Source organism: Sciurus vulgaris (assembly GCF_902686455.1).
Source record: "Sciurus vulgaris genome assembly, chromosome: 17".
In the NCBI taxonomy this organism is placed as follows: Eukaryota; Metazoa; Chordata; class Mammalia; order Rodentia; family Sciuridae; genus Sciurus; species Sciurus vulgaris.
This window is the reverse complement of record NC_136478.1, coordinates 11,247,429-11,266,794: the sequence shown is the minus strand read 5'-3', so window position 1 is coordinate 11,266,794 and position 19,366 is coordinate 11,247,429. Positions and strand designations below refer to the sequence as shown.

The 19,366-nt window shown below is 48.1% G+C and overlaps 1 protein-coding gene across 4 annotated transcripts; it reads right to left on the bottom strand.

Annotated features, from left to right (window-relative positions):
* Positions 1 to 2,997: 2,997 nt before the first annotated feature.
* LOC306649048 (carbohydrate sulfotransferase 6) lies at positions 2,998 to 19,114 on the bottom strand. Of its 4 annotated transcripts, none has more exons than XM_079119681.1 (5): positions 18,584 to 19,114; positions 18,134 to 18,405; positions 6,938 to 7,201; positions 6,279 to 6,643; positions 2,998 to 5,258 (listed from the first exon to the last, which is right to left on the bottom strand). In XM_079119681.1, exon 5 carries the CDS (start codon positions 5,248 to 5,250, stop codon positions 4,063 to 4,065), a length of 1,188 nt encoding a protein of 395 aa, XP_078975807.1. In that variant the 5' UTR covers positions 5,251 to 5,258; positions 6,279 to 6,643; positions 6,938 to 7,201; positions 18,134 to 18,405; positions 18,584 to 19,114; the 3' UTR covers positions 2,998 to 4,062. The 4 variants fall into 4 exon arrangements, with proteins under 4 accessions (XP_078975807.1, XP_078975805.1, XP_078975806.1 ...); XM_079119679.1 differs by lacking the exon at positions 6,938 to 7,201 and having other exon boundaries at positions 6,279 to 6,343; positions 18,584 to 18,690; positions 18,907 to 19,114; XM_079119680.1 differs by lacking the exon at positions 6,938 to 7,201.
* Positions 19,115 to 19,366: the final 252 nt, after the last annotated feature.

Genomic DNA, 19,366 nt, shown 5'->3' with positions numbered 1-19,366 from the left:
TTTGGTATATGACTCATCCATTCTTCTCTGACCCCCAACGTATTCTTGCAGAGACAAGGCATATTTAACCAATAACAATTATATGTCTCCCCTGGATCGCAAGCCTTAGCTTTACTGTTCCCACTTGGGCAGGCCACCCTTTCCTTTGTCCTGAGCTTGATCTGGGTTTACCCTGAGGCTTGCCCTGAGTGCCTGCTATGCAGGGAGCCCTGGCTCATCCCAAGGCTTCTACAAAGCGTCTGAGATGACGGAGGCCAGGGCTCACCTGAGCCTTGCCTGCAGTGCTTCATGTACAGAAGGCAAACCGGGAGCCAGTCATCTCTGTCCTGGCTCCTTGGGAGTCAGAGAATGGATGATCATATTGCAAAGTGCATGGAACACACAGAGGCCATTAATTGTGTCCATCAACAGAATCTATGACTTGAGCAGGAGCTCAATTTGTTGGATGTCAATGTCAGACTGGGTTCTAAGCTCCCCACCAAAGCTCCATGAACTCCACTAGAGATCAGTATCTCCTCATTCTTAGCCTCTGGCATTGTGAACCTCTTGCTCATCCTTCTTTGCCTTAACGTACTACAGTTACTAGGACTGTGTTCCTAGACTGATTCCTCCTCTTGACACTGGACACCTTATAGGAAGGACCAGCAGGTTGCTTTTAACTTCAGTGGTCAGCAGAGTGGGAAGATAGTTTGGGTAGGGACATGCAGGCAGGAAAGGGACCAGCAGCAGGGGCCCCAATGCCCCAGCCAGCAGTCTATTGTCGCCACCCGCGGCAACAGCAGCGCCGATATTGTTACCACCTGCAGCAACAATTGCGCGGGTATTTATCGGAGGTGGACTGGAAACGAACTACTTCTACTATCTTTCTCTAGTGGGCTGCGTTCTTGCTTGTTTGCTTGTTCCCTAGCTTATAGAGGAAGTTTTAGAAAAAGAGAGAAAGGAAGAAAAGGCTTTGCCTAAAGGAGAATCTTTGCTTATCCGAGAGGCTAGAGTTCTGCTGCTGCTTCTTAAAGGTGCATCCTACATCTTCGTCCTTCACTCTGCTATCTAGAGGTGGCTTTACTTCTCCGTTCTGCAATCTGCAACCTGAGGTGCTGCTTATCCCCCACCCAGTGATCTAGAGGTGTGACTTATCCTTTCTGCTAGCTGCTTATCTGTCGTGCTTCCCATAGGTGTGTGTCTTATATACCTAAGGCAGCCAATCAGCTTAGGATTAGCACAATTGAAGCACGCCCCTCGGAACCAATCAAGAAAGAATGAGGAATATCTGTTGACCACTAGCGCAGAGGAGACATTAACTAATTAGGCAAAGGTAGATCACGCCATGTTAACATTAATTACGCACCACCTCTTGGCTCAACATCAGCCGCCATCTTAGGGTTACCGAAACATGTCTTCTGCAGTCTACCACACCTCTTAACATTCTGGTCCTTGAGATTTTTGCAACCAAATGCTAGGATGACTCCTTGACCTCCAGTGATCTGTGGCAGGGGCAAATGATCTGGCTTTCTGGGCCTGTGACGAGGTCGTCTGCTGTGGTCCACCTTCACTCCTAGTGTGGGTTCCTTGCTAGGACATTAGCACTGAAGTCAAAGATGTGAGTTGGAATGCTAGCCCACGGGCTAAGCTATGTGATCCTAGCCTTTCTGCTAGGCTTTGAATGTGTCCCCCCAAACCCAAGTGTTGAAATTCTCATCCCTAAGGTGATGGCATTAGGACGAGGGGACTTCAGGAGGTAATTAGAGGAATCAAGAGTGTGGAGCCCTCATGAATTGAATTAGAGTCACTTTGGATGGCTGGTGGCAAGCATCAGTTTCCAGACCAGCTTGTGGATTGAACCAGGGGTGCTCTGCCACTGTGTTATGTCCCCAGACCTTTTTATTTTTTGAGACAGGCCCCAGACAGCTGCTTTCCCCCTACCACTTGGTAAGGGCAGAACTAGAAGGCACCATCTGTGAGGAAGTGGGCCCTCAACAGACCCTGCCAGCACCTTGATCTTGGACATCCATCCTCCAGAACTGTGAGAAACTGATTTCTGTTGCTTATAAGTTACCCAGTCTAAGGTAGTTTTTCATAGCAGCCCAAATGTACTAAGACATTTCCTAAGTTATAGAATCCCATTAATCCAAGGTCTTAAATGCCTTCCTATACTATTATCAGCAGTGGCAGATCCAGGCTTTAAGTGACCTAAAGCTTCTAAAATTGGAAGGGTTCTCAAATGAGGTGTCCTGAGGTATCAATTTCAATGTCAATAAAACTGCTTTTCCTAAATAAAGAAGCAAAAAATGCCAGCTCCTCCTTGCCCTACCAATCTAAGGTTACACCTAAGATGACAATCAGAAGTCAGGGACCCCCAGAATTCCTTCTGGTGACTGATAGCAACAATGTTTGGTGGCAACCATCAGAGATTTCAGACCAACTATGTTCTTCAATGTGGTGTGTGTGGTACCGGGGATTGAACCCAGGGGCACTCTGCCATTGACCTACATTCCCAGGGCCTTTATTTTTTATATTGAGATAGGGTCTCGCTAAGTTGTTGAGGCTCACCTGGAACTTGCAATCCAGCTGCCTTAGGCTCCCCAGTACCTGGGATATCAGGTGTATGCCACCACGTCCTTGAGCTCCAGTATGATTTAGTGTTTTGTGTGAACTCAAATCTGTCTCCTTGTTGTTCCTAGAGGTTCTATAAACTTCTTCTTCTCCCTTTAAGCATTTACAGAGCACTTATTGCCTCCTATTTCCTGAGCTCAAGACTAAGCCCTCTGCATACCCAGCATCCTTTTAACCAGCCTTCGGCTGCCAGAGCTAGGTGCTGTGGCTTACAGGAAGGAATCTTAAATCTTCCCTCCTCTAGGACTTGGCCTGGAAAAACTAAGGGAAAGTAGAATCACCCCTAGAGTCTTTTTGCCTTCCAAGCTCCTGGCAAGCCCTATCAGTTACATTCACCACTGAGCTGCCACACCTGCCTTCCGGACACCGATCCTGCTGCCAACCTTGTACTTTGCCATCCACTTTACCTGGCTTGCTTCCCAGGCCTCCCCACCTCTCTCCCTGATCTTTCCTCCTCACTGCCTCCCTCCAGGCTTATCCAAGTTGCTCTCCAGATTCCAGTGCTCTGGGCCCAGAATTTGCCACCTCTTGTATCCCACAGTTGTGCCTCTGGCCATGACACCCCGTTTTTCCCTAAAGGAAATAAAATGGGGAGAAAATCCACTCTTCTGCAAACCTGATTCATAGCTCTTTTCCCTACTGCAACTCCAGAGTAAAATCCTCTCCTCTCCCCATTCTCTTTTTTCATCACGTGACCTTGGAGAAGTCCCCTCACTTGAGTTGTGGTTCACTTCGTGGACTGTAAACTCTAATCTGTATCACACAGGTTAATTATGGTTTATTTTCATAAGTTGGATTTTTCCTCTCAGGGCAAATCAGAAGTTCATCGTACCTGAGCAGGGTGATGGGGAGGGATGTGGGCTCCTGGGAGGTGGGGCAGACAGACACTAATGGGAGACCACAAGACGGAGGCGGAGGTCTTCTCTGATTTCTCATTAAACATACAGGTGACTATAACCTACGGCTTTGATGAAGTGTGGTGCCGAGGGCATGGGGGAACGGAGCATACGGCAGGGGCGGGGTTGGGCAGGAGATGATGTACCAACTTCAGGAGCCAGCTCACTGCAATGCCCCTCCATTCCCGGCCAGGGCTAAGACATCCTTCTCAACTACTGCTTGGCGCGTCCCAAGGGAGGAAGGAATTAAGGGAAAAGAAAATGCTTGAGTAGGAGCCAATTCGCCTCTGTGCCCAGGGGAAGTGGGGTGAGAGTTTTGCTTCCTATGGAGAGCATACCTGTAGGGAAACCAGCTCCTGAAGAGGGATCAAAGGAAAGAAAGCCGAGAAGTGCAGAGAAAGAAACGTGAAATTTGGGGACTTGATCATTTCCTAGTACAGGGGAGGATCCTACTCTCCCTGCCTCTGGCGGCTGACCCTACTTTCCCGTGCGCCTGTCGACCTCTCCTTACACCCTCCTCTGGTACCCTAACTACCGCCGCAAGGAGGGCCCTCGGCTAAGGCTTGGAGTGCGCATCGGTGGGCGACGCCCACCTGAAGCTGCTCGGGCCGCGAGGCAGCACCAGGTCCAGATTAAGGTCACGCTGCTCGTCCTCAGAGTACACTGGCCGGTAGCCCAGCAGCTGCAGGGCGCCGGCGCACAGCTCCTGAACGCGCCGAATCTTGCTGAAGGGTAGCGCATGGCGCCAGGCTTGGGAGACGTTGTGTGCATCCCTGGACGTGGTCTTGAAGGCCTCCCGGCGGGCGCCGGGCCCCGACCCGTGAGTGATATTGTGAATCCAGAACTCAAGCTGCGGCGTGAGGCTCAGACCCGTGAAGGCGTAGAGCGCGCGGATCTCGCGCAGCGGCTCCCGCGCCAGGTCTTCGAAGCGCACCAGGAGGTAGCGGCCCTGCAGGAAGGGCGGCGGCTTGTGCAGAGCGGCCTCTGCTATGCGCACGTGGCTGCGACACACCTCGCTCACCACGCGCAGGCGGGGGTCGGCCTCCACCCACGTGCCGTTGGTGCCCAACACTATGCCGTTATCGCGCGCCAGCGCCTTGGCGGTCTGCTCTCGGGAGCGCAGCACCGCTCGAGGGTCGCGAACGAGGTGCACGATGCGTAGGTTGAGCGCTGGGTCGTTGAGCAGCGGGTACAGTACCTGCAGGTTAAAAAAGCGCACCTCCTTGAGCACCACGTGGCTATAGGAGCGGCAGGCCTCCTGGGCCAGGCTGAAGGGCCGCCGCGCGCACAGTGGCTTGCACACAGCCTCACTGCTGATGGCGCCGCGACTGAAGGCGCTGCAGGCGGGCGGCGAGCACAGCGCGCGGCTCACCGCCCACTGGAAGAGGTCTGACAGGTTGCGGCGCCAAGGCAGGTAGGCGTCGAACACGTCCATGTCGCACAGAAAGACAGAGCGCACCAGATCGCGAACAGCCATATGCAGCGCCGGAGCACTGCCCTGCGACAGGGCAGCCCACACGTGCCACGCGGGCTCCATCAGGTAGAACACGTCTGGGTGCTGGCTGAAGACCTGGCCCACGAAGGAAGAGCCCGAGCGCCAAGAGGACAACACCAACACGTGCACACGCTCCTTCCCGCCGGCTGGGTACCACGGCCCTTGCCGAGAGACGAGGAAGAGCAGAAGACAGGTCTGCGCCAGCAGCAGTACGGTCACTACGGTGCCGGAGACGCGCGGTAGCCGCATGCCTGGGCCTGCGAGAGCGGAGCGCCAAGGTTAGGGAACGCGGCACACACGCCCGACCCACGTCCCAGCTACTGCCCAGTTGCCGACTGGAGTAGCCCCATGACTGGACTACCCGACCCGACCCGACCTGACGAGGCCTCCCAACTCAGTCCACCAGCGCCCTCCTGGACTGTTAAAACACAAGCTGTGATCTAGTCTATCCTGACAGCTAAAATCTAGTGGTGTAATACTGTGGGAAATCCATTGCTCCTTCTCTGTATATCTTGGTCTGTCTAGAAAAGGATTTATGTTTTTAAATACAAATATATAATTTTAAAACAAAATCCCTGCCTTTGGCTTAAGAACCCCTATTAGGGAAGCATTTTTTTTTTTTTTTTTTAAGGTGGTTTAACTAAAGAGCTTGATGGGCCATTTGGCCCAAGAGAGCATAACCAGTCTCCTTCAGGTTCAATCCTGGCTCTTTACTTCCTACGCGGTGATCTTCGACAAACACTTAATCTCTCTGTGATTCAGTCTATCCTTCTGTAAAAGGGGGATCCTATTGGTACCTGGCTTCTAGGACTTGGAGGGATGATTGGAACCAGCATGGGAGAGGGATCATGTAGTAAACCCCCATAACTGAAGGCTTGAACTTTCTATATAGTGTGCTTCTGCACTGCACGATATTTATTAAAAGCATTTTTATTATTTATTTACTGTCTGTAAAAAATGTACAAAGGCCTGGGGATATGGCTCAGTGGGGGAGTGCTTGCCTGGTAGGTAGGAGGCCATGGGTTTGATTCCCAGCATCGCATGCGGGCACATACACAAAAGGTAAAAATAAGTAGAATGGACAAAGAACACTGACTGTTCCCATCACCCACCGGAGGAGAAGTGTGAAAGGTAGCCTGGGCTCCAAAATGAGGGTATTCCATGGGAGCCATGTGAGTTTCAGAAGAGGCCAGTTAAGGGGGAGCTAGAGAAGCAGAGGCGGAGGAGAAGCACACCCCTGGAGGGCTGCTTGCCTCTTCCCTGCTGAGGGTACTCACTGCTGTCCAGGGCTGCTGGGAGAGCTGCCCACGCTGATCACAGATCCATTGAAGGTGCCTGAGGCCTGAGAAAGCAGGAGGGAGACTGGATCAGAGCCCCACGGGGGAGATAGTCCCTACACAGGAAGGTCTCCAGGGGTGGGAACACAGTTGCCCTGCCCCTAGCCTGAGCTGGGTACTTTTCCAAATGGATTTAAATGATGGGCTCTCCTGATAGATGGAGGGAAGAGGGCCAGCTTTGAGTCCCAGCACTGCCGCTCAGAGCTATGAGACCTGGAACAAGTGTCTTGACTTCTTCCTCTGTATAGTAGGGATGGCAGCATTTAAATTCTTAGTGCTATTGTGAAGGTCAATGCCACAAATACCTACGAGGAGAGGGCTTGGTAAGCATCATACACAATCTCATGTTACTATTACTGTCCCAGTGTGGAGTTTTGTCCAGAGAAGAGGAAGCCCCTCTCTGTGGGAAGCCTCCACCTAGATGAGACCCCTAAGATCACCTATGCTGACTCTCATTATCTCCCAGGCCCCCCTCTAACACCCACCCATCCTTGCATCCTTCAGTAGATCTTTAGACCACCGAACTTGTCCTAAAAGTGAAAGAAACACTAGTCCCAGCTCCCATACGCCCAGGTCTCAGAGTCTCCTGCTCCGTGCACCTGTTGCTTCTGCAGTTATCTCCAGGCTTGGAGAGAACACTGGAAGGGAGGGGCCTGGAAGTTTCTTCCTTGCTTTTGTAGCATCTGCTTCTTACCAAACCTGTTTCCCTATCCATATCACCATCCAGAGAAACTGTGAGCAGGTCCATCTCTGCTCCTTCTCGTCATCTCCAGGGGCCACAGGAGTGGGTAGAACACACCCAACAGCTCTGTCTTCTGATGAACCCACAGCAGCTTCCTGCATCTCACACCCACTCTGGAAACCTGGCAGACAGGGAGAGTAGCCACCCAACTGCTCTGCACCCATTACCAACACTCTCAGGCTGCTGCTGGTGGGCTCCCCTGAGATTAGGTTCCAGAAAGGAAAGTAGCTCTTATTTGCCAATGAGTGCTTTACTGTTCCATGACTTAACTCAACAGACTCTAAGGCAGGCATTATGATTTCAGTTTTTATTTGAATGACTCAAGGGTTGGAGAGAGAGCTGGGAATCTGGGATCCTAAGCTCTTGGCACTTCTGATCACAGGCTGAGGGCATCTCCCATCCCTGATCACTCTCCCCAGACTGCAGGATCTTGATGCTTTGGCCCCAACAAAAGACAGTTGCCCTGGCTGCCCCAGCCTTCCAATTTCCACAGAGTCTCTGATGGTGATGAAGGAGAAGGAAGAAGAAGAAGAAAAGGAGGAAGAGGAAGAAGATAATTTCAGGAGCAACCTACAGAGTGGACTTTTCCAAGTTGCTGAAACTTTTTTTTTGGTTACAAAAGGGAGGACCTTGGCCTCAGGCCAAGGTGTTTGTTACCTGTGTTCTGGGAAAGCCAGAAGTCTTCTTAAGTGACTCATCATGCACTACAGGAACTGCTATCTGATCCTATTATAGGAACTCAAGAATTGTGAAGGAGATTGAAATATTCTATGCTACATGGGGCATCCAGAGAAGCCCAGGTCCTGGCTGAGAATTTTCTGATAAGGAGCCTAGTGTTCTGCAAGTCAACCAGTAAGGCATTGTGATATGTACTTTTATCTTTGTGATTGAATTTTCTCCCCCAGCATTCCTAGGAGGTCAAAATTATTATCGCTATGTGTTCTCAGTGAAGCCATGGGGCTCAGAGACAAGAATACCCAGTCAGTAAGGGTTTAAAATTCAAAGGCCAGGGCTGAGGGTGTAGCTCAGTGGTAGACTGCTTACCTAGCACGCCAAACACACACACACACATGACAAGGACCAGACTCCCAGTGTTAGGCTCTGGGAGGGGTGCAGTCCCTGTCCTAAGTGAAGTCTCCCATCCTGGAAGGTCTATCTTCTTCCCCTGTTAGTTCCTTCCTTTTTAAATTCTTTTTGGGAGAGCATACACTTATTACATGTTTAATTTTTGCAAAAAGCCAATACCTGAACATCACAAAATTTCTAAAGTCACAGACAAGGTCATGGCAGGCTCATATTTTATTTGTGAAGATTAGAAAAGGGGCCCTCTTCTGGGTATACATAGTCCCCCAGCAACTAAGTTACAAGGGCCAATCAGGCAAAAGGAAGAGACATCCCTTTTCTTGTGCCCTCCCCAAAGGCATCTGCCTCCAATTTCCACAGAGTCTCTGATGGTGATGAAGGAGAAGAAGAAAAGGAGGAAGAGGAAGAAGACAATTTCAGAGCAACCTACACAGTGGACTTTCTCAAGTTGCTGAAACTTTTTTTTGGTTACAAAATCTTTTTAAATTCTATTTTTGTCAAAGATAAAGCTTGAATAAACATAAAATACTCCTGGAAATGTATACAAGAAAATGATGTTAGTTTCTCCTGGGAGGGGAATAAAATAGCATAGTCATTTTATGATAAACCCTTTTTTGCAAACTTTTGAATGTTGGGGGCTGTGCCATGTGGGCTGAACAGGGATGGCCCCTGGCAGCCAGCCGGAGGTTGTTCTGATCACATCAGCCGTGAGGAGGTTGATTAATATAAGCACACCCAGGTGATTTATCATTGGCCGTATTCAATTAAGTCCACGTACACAACGTGTGCACAGGTGTTCCCGAGTGCTCCTGCTCGGGCCTGCTCCTTTTGACCTTTGCCGTGATAGGGCAGCTAGCTCTACGCCTGATCTCAACTAGCGTGGCCCCACCCTCCGCCTCCTGGAGGGAATATAAGCGGGCAGTAGGCAGAAGGCAAAAAGCCGCTAGCAGTAAAAAGAAGCAGCTAGCAAAGAGAAGCAGCTAGAACAAGCAGCTAGCAGAGAGAAGAAGCAGTAAGCAGCAGGCAGCGGCAGAAGGCAGATGGTAGAGCAGAGAACTGAGAACACGCCTCTAGGTCGTAGATCACAGATCGCAGTGCGTGGGACGCACCACTAAGAAGCACCTCAGATAGATACCGCCTAGTTCACAGGATGCGGGACCTACCTCTAAGAAGAAGCAGCAGAACTCTAAGAAGAAATAGATCTCTGATAAGCGTAGAAGCCTGTCTTTCTCTAAAACTTTCTCTATAATCAAAGCCCATCTCTCTCTCAAAGCTTCTCTTCCTCTAAAATCAAGCAAGCCTCTTTTTCTTCAATAAGCTAGGGAATAAGCAAGCAAGCAAGGCAGGAATAGAAGTAGTTTATTCCCAGTCCACCTCCGATAAATACCCGCACAATTGTTGCTGTAGGTGGTAACAAATATCCACGGGATTGTTGCTGCGGGCGGCGACATTTGAATTCTGACCCATGGGAACGTATTACCTATTTTAAAATAACTAAACACATTTTTGAATGTACCTAATGTTAAAAAGTCAAATAATTGTAACAAGTCATTTTCTTGCTCCAGATTCTATTTCCAAGAGGCAATTCCTTTCAAAACTGTTAGTTGTTTCTTCTAATTATCTTCCTATTTCTAAAAAACAAGAAAGCTTAAATTATTACTGTTAAAATTTTTCGAGTGACTTTCTAGTGATACTTATCTCACACACACACACACGGAGGTATATACACACCTTCCTTCTCTAAGAAATCTTTTAATATAATTTTGGTTAAATCAATATTCAAAATTTATATTGTATGCTTTTATAAAACAATTCATAGATGGAGCACATATATACCAAGAGTACATTACCTTTCTTAATAATGAAATTTTTATTTCCATGGATTTAAATTGCCTTAGATAACATTAAAATTGTAATAAAACCCTTTGTTTTATGTAGAGCCGAATTGCCTTAATATTAAAATTGTAATAGATGGGTTGAAAGATAAAATTGAGGAAATAACGAAAATGACAAATCACAGATAAAAGATGAAAAAGAGGGGAAAAAAAAGAAAGCAAGAGGTTCAATCCAGGAAGCACAATATGGAGAGTCTCTACCCTGGTGGAGCTGACAATCTAGTTGAGGACATTAAGGACACACCCATGTGATGGTCAAAGAACCAGATGGCAGCCCAGACATCTAGCCATGGGAGACCCACAGTTGTCCTGGTATGCATATTTCTATCCTGGGTTCTAGAAAAATTCCCTCTCCAGTCCATCTTGCATGGTGCTATAAATCACACACCTGATCATGTCTTTCTACTCAGTTTTCCTACTTCACTTCCCATAATTCCCATCCAACACCTTCTGCCTCAGATGGCCAGAAATCATTCTGTTCATCAAAGGACTTGCACCAGGAGTCACTGGTTTCCTGTGAGGGTGCCTTGTGTGTGCCTCTTGCATGGCATGCACCACTGCCCTGTATTACCCTTCTTGCCTGCAAGCAATTTGAGGGTTGGGATTGTGGTTTTTTTGCAAGTGAGCGTCTGACCTCAGATATCCAGTGTGGCACTCAGCACTGCTCAGGTACACTGGATATGACTGTGTCCACTCAATATCTGCTCCCTCTTCCAAAGCCAGCCTCTAGATTTCTTCCCCTGGGGAAACACCCCTCATCCAAAGCGCTGTGGTTTAGAAGAAGCTGACCCACTTTCCCCTGATTGCTAAGGGTCATGTGTCCCAAGATGGGTTCATCTATTTATACTACATACTCACTCCCTCTACCCTCCACCCCACATAGAACTATTGGCTTAGGAATGGGGCACCTGTTAAACTCCAATTCAAGGACTTTTATAGAGGGAAGAGGGAAATTGCGTGGGTCTAAAGTCAACATGGAAGAGAACTGAGCAGAGAGTGAATGGGAGTTTGCAACCAAGCTGAGAGCAAAATCTTTGCATCTAGAACCAGTTGCACCAAATTCAACTACGGGCTTCTCAGCTGGGGAAAGTATACCAATTTTGCTTAAACCAGTGTGAGCTGGGGTTGGGGTTATGGCTCAGTGGAAGAGTGCTTGCCTAGCACATGTGAGGCACTGGGTTTGATCCTTAGCACCGCATATAAATAAATAAATAAATAAAAATAAAAGCATCCACCTACAACAAAAAATATTAAAAAAAAAAAAAAAAAACAAAAACAAAAACAAAAAAAACAACCAAGAGCTCTGCTTAACACGGAGATGCCCTTGGTGAGTGAGTGGGGTAGAATAAAGGGGAACATGGGCAGACTTCCTGGGCATGCGTCATTCTGTGTTTTCAGTAAGGGTGCTAATTACGTGGGTGTGTTTAATCTGTGAAAATTTGTCACACTGTACCTTTATAATCTGGGCTCTTTTCTGGTATGTTACACTTCAATAAGAAGTTAAGAATTCTGACTGAATAAGGCAATAAGTATCATGACAGGAAATATGCTCAAGACAAAGTAGATGACATTAACAAATATTTGCTGAATTGAAATCAGATAGCCCGTCATCAAATCCAAAGATGGTAATGAATTCCCCACGTGTCCCACATTTCTTTCTGTTGAGTTCCTTAAAGTCATAGTATCTTATTTTTATCCTATTGGCAGTAGAGGGAGTTGAACCCGGGCCTTGCATGTGCTAGGCCCGTACTCTTACCACTGAGCTGCTTTCTCTACCTTTTAAAGTTTTATTTTGAGAAAAGGTCTTGATAAGTTGTTGAGGCTGGTCTCGAACTTTCAATTGCTCCCGTCTCAGCTCTGGAGTAACTGGGATTAGAGGTGCACTCCATTGTGCCCAGGAAGTTACAGTATCTACTAAACATCCCTCATCATTACTTAGCCTGAGAAATACAGGAAGGAGCTATGGTTCCGCCTGATTTGCAGTTGGGGAAACCAATCCGCAGGGCAAGGAATGATTTACCATAGCAGTTGTGCTGCTGGAACCCAGGAAACCTGGCTCTCTGAGCAATACTCACATCTGGCCAATCTCTGCCCACCTTGACTCAGCAGCTCCTCTTGTCCCCAGCCTGTCCCTGGCATGGAATCTAAGAGAGTGAAATGTAATACTGGGTACAAATCCCAGGTTCAGATTTCTTTCTGTTTGGTGTCAGCCGGAGGCCATCCCTGTTCAGGAGCCCCAAGGGCTGGAGAGAGTAGATTCCGGATGAGGAATCAGAAAACTCTCAGATTCAAGGACCACCAGCAAAGTAAAAACCACTCTAGTAGAGCCCAGTGCATTTGTTAGGTAGAATGATGAAAAGGAGGAAAAGAAAGAGGTGGGGAAGAGAAAGGGAGAAGTGAAATATGAAAGCAGGGACGAAGCAAGAGGGAAGATGGGTGTTTAGGGTGGGCACGGAGAAGAGCTCAGTAAATACTGTATGCCAGGGACTCCTGCGTGCCAAGGCCTTCCCACCCATTTTCTGATTTAATTGTCACAGCAACTCTAAGAAGTGGACTGGATGATCTTCTCTACCTTTTAGATAAAGAAACAGGTTTAGAAAGACTAAAAGACTTTCCTAAAGCATCCAAACAGTAGCTGAGTCAGAAGTTGAAGCCTAGCAGTCGATCTTGAGTGGTCTTTGCTGCATAGTAGAAAATGGAAAATGCACAAGCAATAAGACTTACATCCGCACATACTCATACTGAAAGATACCAACTGTGTTACAAAATACGAATATCAAAGGACACCCACAGATGGGAGAAGATATCTCCAAATAATATATTTGGAAAGGGACCTCTACCAGGACTATATAATGAGCCCTTACACCTAATGCCCTGAGTCCCTTCACAGAGGCACAACTGTCCACAGTACATGGGCTTCCTGGGGACTGGGACCACCATGTTCCCTTTCAGGTCTCAGCATTAGCATAGCCCAGGGTAGCCTGGATCTGGGGAACAAGAGTGTTTAATCCTCCATGTGAAGCCAAGTGACTGTTACTTCCTTCATTCAGCAGGTACCTTGCTTGCCTCTGTGCCAGCTGTTTCAGATAAGCAGCAACATGAACTTCATCCTTGCCAATATTCTAACCAAAGGCTCACACACTTTCTGTCAAAGATCACATAGTAACTACTTTCAGTTTTGTGGCCCCACCACCTCCATGGTCGCATCCCCCCAGCTCTGCCATTATGGTGACAGGAACCTCGGGCAATGCTGGAAACATATGGGTCAGACTGAATCCCAGTAAAACTTTATTTATGGACACAGAAAAGAAAGAGCTCTTACAAATCAACAATAAAAGGACAAATAACCTGATCTTAAAGGAGGCAAAGGAAGCCAGGCATGTTGGCACAGGTCTGTAATGCTAGCAAATTGGAAGGCTGAGGCAGGATGGCAAGTTTGAGACCAAACTTAGCAATTTAGTGAGACCCTGCCTTAAAATAAAAAGGGCTGGAGATGTAGCTCAGTGGCAGAGCTCCCATGGATTCAATCTCAAGTACTAGGGAAAAAAAAGTGGGGCGGGGCAAAGAATTGGAGAAGATATTTCTCCAAAGCAGATATAAAATGGCTAAAAAGTACTCGAAAAGATGCTCAAGGTTTCTAATTTTAGGAAAATGAAAATTGAAACCACAATGACATGTTGCTTCTCATGCACCAGGATGGCTATAATAAAGAGAGGCAGCTGGGGAGGGTAGCTCAGTGGCAGAGCATTTTGCCCAGCATGCATCAGGCCCTGGGTTCAGTCCTCAGTAGATTAAGAAGAGAGGGAGAGGGAGGAAGAGGGAGAAGGACAGGGACATAATAATTTAAAAAATTACTAGTGTTCATGAAAAGAAGAGAAATTGGAACTCTTATACAGTGCTGGCAGGAATGTAAAATGAATAGTGCAGCTGCCATGGAAAACAGGCTGGCAGTTCCTCAAAAGGCTAGACACAGAGGTACCAGATGACACAACAATTCCAGGCCTAGCCATCTACCCGAGGAAATTGAAAACATATGTTCACACAAAAAGTTGTTCGTGAACTTGCATAGCGGCAATATTTATAATAGAAATGCCCAAAGGTACATCAATTAATAAACAGATAAACAAAACATGGTGCTGTATACTACACAACAGTATCTGGCAATAAAAGGGAATGAAGTACAGCTATATATAAAGTTCAATCCAGATAAACTTCGTGGTGGCTGATTTACAACACTGAATATACCATTAAACTGGACAATTTTAAACTATGAACTGTTTGTGAATTTTACCTTAATAAGCCTCTCTCTCTCTTTTTTTTTTTTTTTTTTTCTCCTGTGCTGGGGATCAGTCTCAGGGCCTCGCACATGTTAGGCAAATAAATGCTCTACCACTGAGTTAAAGTTATTCTTTAAAAAATAGACAACACTGGAGGAAGAAGTGTGAAAAGAGACACACTGGATATCAGTGTTTATTTTTCTATGGCCAGGCTGCAGGTTATTTTTCTTCTTATTAGTACATTACTGTAGGTTTTTAAAAAAAATTTTTTAGTTATCAATGGATATTTATTTATTTATTTATATGTAGTGCTGAGAATCAAACCCAGTGCCTCACACATGCCAGGCAAGTGCTCAACCACTGATCCAAAACCCCAGCCCCTACTGCAGTTTTCTGATCGTCTATAATAGACTTGTATCACTTTGGTAACCATAGGTTATTTTTAGTTGATTAAAGAATGTGTAACTAGTCCCCAGAACCGCTACTTTCATTTCAGGGAAAGGTACCTGCAAATACACCTTCCAGTTGACCTGAGTACCAGTTGGTCAGAGAAAGCTGGGGCATGGGATGGAGAATCTCCTCCTATGCCATGAAACATGTGAAAGCCCCCAAGCCCACCCTCAGTCTCAGGACTGTGGCCTAAGTCAAGTTGTGACAAAAGACACACCTGGCCCCCAAGCCCTGGCCACATCTGCTGTTTTGTCAGTCCTGATGATGCAGTTGCGTGACAACAGACAGAGGCAGGGAGGTTGGAGTCACCCAGACCAGATGCTGCTGGAGGAGACAGATCTGCCTTCAAGAATCTCTTGGGAAATGAATTCAAATTAGACTGGGGAGCCTCAAGATTCTGTGGCTTAAAGCCACCCTAGGGCATTGTGAAGCAGATGAGCAGATATGAACGCAGAAACCCCTTTCCCTGGCTCTGAGCTTTGGGGATTCTGCTTAGGAAAACCAGTTTTGTTTCTTCCTCTATTCTCACACCACAATCACCACAGAGGACCTCTGTGACCCTGAAAAGTATGGGGATTTCTGCCCAATAGCTGGCAAGCAATCAGCTGTGCATCAGACCCGAGCTGGGGGTCCTCGCATTCAACTCCATTCTGACACTGTCTACCTGGATATGGTGACAGGTGCCATAGGTTGAGGGCTTAGTCCCTAAGACTGTGCCCCTGCCTCCAGATGCCACCTGCAAGCTTCATGTTGTTTTACTGCACAACCAGCTATAAACCAGGGTTCCCATTACCTCATACTGGGGTTCAGTGAATTTCCCTGAAATTCACAGAACTCAGGGAAACACACTTACTGGTTTATTACAAAGAATCCAGATGAAGAGATGTGCAGGGTAACATATACGGGAAGAGGAACAACTTCCATGTCCTCTCTACCCTCCTGGTGCCTTCACATGCTCCCCTCTCTGAACCTTGTCCTTTGGGGTTTTTCTGAAGACTTCATTGCACATCTAATGCTAATGGACTGGGTGGGAAACCCAGCAAGGCCTGTCTGTTTAGATTTTTCTTGACCTCTCTGAGTAGCATTCCTTCCTCCAGGGCACGGGGCAGGACCCTGCTGAAATGGGAATGTTATGATCTATTACCAGACAAGGTAGGTCAGAGAATTTCTTCATAGCCAGCAGCTCAAAGGCAGGGGGTGAAGATCAGAGTCTCTATGGCCTGCCTTTGGGAAGAGAAATTCTAGTTTCTATGACCTGCCCCGGGAGGGAGTTAGGAGTCAGGAACTGTGAATGAAAAAGCAAAATATACATGTCGTATTATCACAGGAATCCTCAAAGTGCACTTATTACAGCTGAAGGGCCTTAAACTCTAGCCACCCCCTGCCAACTTTTTCTCTGCAGCAATACACATAGGACATGGGGAAGGACTGTGCAGTTACCACATTCCGATGTTTTCCTTGGTACCCACTGAGCCTTCATACTCCTGAGATAACTGAGAATGTTCTCCGCTTTGTTTTGTTAACCTTTTATTTTAAAAGTAAATCATTCAGCAACTCGGGAGGCTGAGGCAGGAGGATCGCAAGTTCAAAGCCAGCCTCATCAATTTAGCTAGGCCCTAAGCAACTTAGCAAGACTCTGTCTCAAAAAATTAAAAAGGGCTGGGGGGGAGTGGCACAGTGGTAGAGTGTCTCTACCAGAAAAAAAAAAAAAATACCAGAAAAAAAAAAAAAACCAGAAAAAAAAAATACCAATACCAGAAAAAAAAAAAAAGTAAATCATTCTTACAAGTCAATGACATGAAAAGGAAAAAGGGATTATTTTGTGAACCTTGTTTGGATTCTGATTTGAACAAACCAACTGTAAGAAGATATCTCGGAGATAATCACAGAAATTTCAGTAGGCGCTAAGAATTGAACAGGGTATTGCTGAACACTGTTATCATTACCTGGAATACTGTTGTCTACGCATTTCTATACCTATCTCTGTCTACGTAATTAGACAAACCCTGTTTGTCTCATTAGGAGAGTAAGTACAGCATAGTGATTAAGATTGTAAATCCCAGTTGATCATTTACTTCATCTCTGTGCCTGTTTTTTTTTTTTTTTTTTCTTTTAAATCTACAAAGTGGGGGAGAGTGTAACCCAACTCATGGACTTGATTTGAAGATTGCATTAATATTTGTAAAGCACCCAGAACAATGCCTGACACATACTATAAGTATTTGTTCAAGAATCTTCCAAATTCTGGGTCATATCTGTATTCTATGAATCTAAGGGAAAGTCTACGCATAAGAGAAATCCAAGAACAACAGCTCTACCAGATTTTCGTGGTCCTACTGCCTAGCAACAGAAGGTGGCAACCACAGGTCTGTATAAACACAGAGAAAACAAAGGACAATGGAGGATAATGGCTTTGAGGCCAGACTGGGTTAAAATCCTGTCTCTACCATCAGTGCGCTGTGTGATTCTGCGCCAGTTGCTCAGTCTTTCTGGGCTTCAGTTGACTCCTTGGTAAAATGAGGCTATAACTGCACCCACCACACAGGTTGGAGAGGACCCAGTCACCACTCCCTCACAGTCACTATTCCTAGAAGCTCTGGTGTTTGACCCACTAGGGGAATCAGGTCAGTCAAGCTCTTCCTGCTCTTCTGCTCTGCAGGCTCAGTTTTCCCCTTCTTAAATATGGGATTTTTTTTAAATGTGAATTTTGCCTGGTGTCCCAGCTCAGCCTGTAATTCCAGCGACAGGGGAGGCTGAAGCTGAAGGATCACAAGTTCAAGGCTAGTCTCTGCAACTCAGCAAGACCTTGCCTCAAAATAACATTTAAAAAAGGGCTGAGGGTGTGACTCAGAGGTAGAGTGCGCCATGGTTCAAACCCCAGTCTCCCATTCACTCTTTCTCTCGCACATACACGCACAAAGTTCACTTTGACTTCCTTGTTTCATGTTTAAAGGGAAAGAGAAAGGAATGTTAGCATTTCTTGGTCACCTACACTGAGGCCAAGAGGGGCCTCTAGGCCCAAGATGAAGTAGCCAGAAGCCTGCTGGTAGGACTCAAATTCATCTGCGTCTTGTTCCAAATTCTCTCACCAAACTACTTTTTCTGAGCGCTTTTTAAAGCCATACTTCTTGAAACGCAACCCCCAACAATCCGGGTGCAGCCCCAGGGAGACGCTCTCAAATCACGCTGCGAGCAGCGATGCACTTTCCACGCTGCGGACAGAATTGCCACCCTCGGATCTCCCCGCCTGCCCATAGCCTGGCTTCAGATCCGGCTGTGCCCCTCGTCCAGCCCCAAGCCCACTCTAGGGTGGGACATCCCGCGCGTAGAGCGGGCGAAACAACGTACCCCAAAGCTTGGCGTCTCTGGCTGATCCCGCGCAGGGAGCGGACGCCTGTCTCCCGGCGCTCAGCAAAGGCTCCTGCGCGTCCTCTCCTCCAAGTTCCGGCTCACAGCCAGCTCCTCTTCACCGGGAGAGTCTGCAGGGGCTGATTTGGTCCTCAGGGTCCCACGACTATTAAGAGGCACGCGGTGACACCGGGGACTGGGCTCCAAGAAGCATGGATGGGAGTCGAGGGCACCAGGATTCTCGAGACACCTGGACACCAGGCGGAATGAATCTGGAAACAAGGCAAAAATCCAAGGGAAAGTGGGAGGCGCCGTCCGAACGCGATGTTGGGGATGCGGGTGTCCTGGGGCTACGACACCCACGAGCCACAGGCCTCGCGACCCGGCGGGGGCAGCCCGCTCCCTGCCCAGCCCCGCGCCCCGCGCCCCGCGCCCCGCGCCCAGCGCTACCTGTGCGGCCGCCCGCGGCCCGCTGCGCTGCTCCGCGCTGCCCGCCCGGGGCGCACACAATGAGGCACTTTGAGACGTGGCTGCGGTCCCGGGCCGGCCGGCGGGAGCTAGGGCGGGAGCGAAGGAAGGAAGGAGCCAGTTGGCCCCCGGCTCGGGCGACTCTCCCCAGCCGCGACCGTGGGGCCACGCCTCGGGGGAGGGGCGGTGGCCGAGGGCGGGCGTCGCTGGGTCCGGGAAAGGGAGGGCACAGGTGGGCTCCGGAGCCACCGGGCCACATCGTGTGGGCGACGATGCCAAAGCGCGCACGCGGAGTCACCTCTCACCCCACTACTTGGCCAAAAAAGTTGTCGTCTCCTCAATCTCCAAGGGAGAGAGGCTCCCCGGAGGACAAAAGGCCCTTGTGAAGGAAATCGAATCTTAATCTTGCCCCCCCCCCACCCCGCTCTCTGTGGCATCCTTGACGCAGTGACTTGGAATCCAAACTGCTCCCCAAGTCCTCAGCCTCAGCACTAAGCCAACCCTCAGACACCTTGATGCCAGGGGTACCCGCGCTGTCTCCTGGCGTAGCAGCCCAGCCAGGTGGGGCTGAGAGACCAGGTGGCTTTCAGGAACTGGGCCCGCAGTTGTCCCCCTCTTCCTGTCTCCTCCCTACCCTGGTCTTGACCCGAGGCACTGGTTTGATTGCAGGTCCAGATAAATACAGGATACATTTCAACAAATAAAACAGGCCCTCCGCCCCCGCCTTACAAATAACAGCGCAGAGCCCAGGCAAAGGATGGAGCC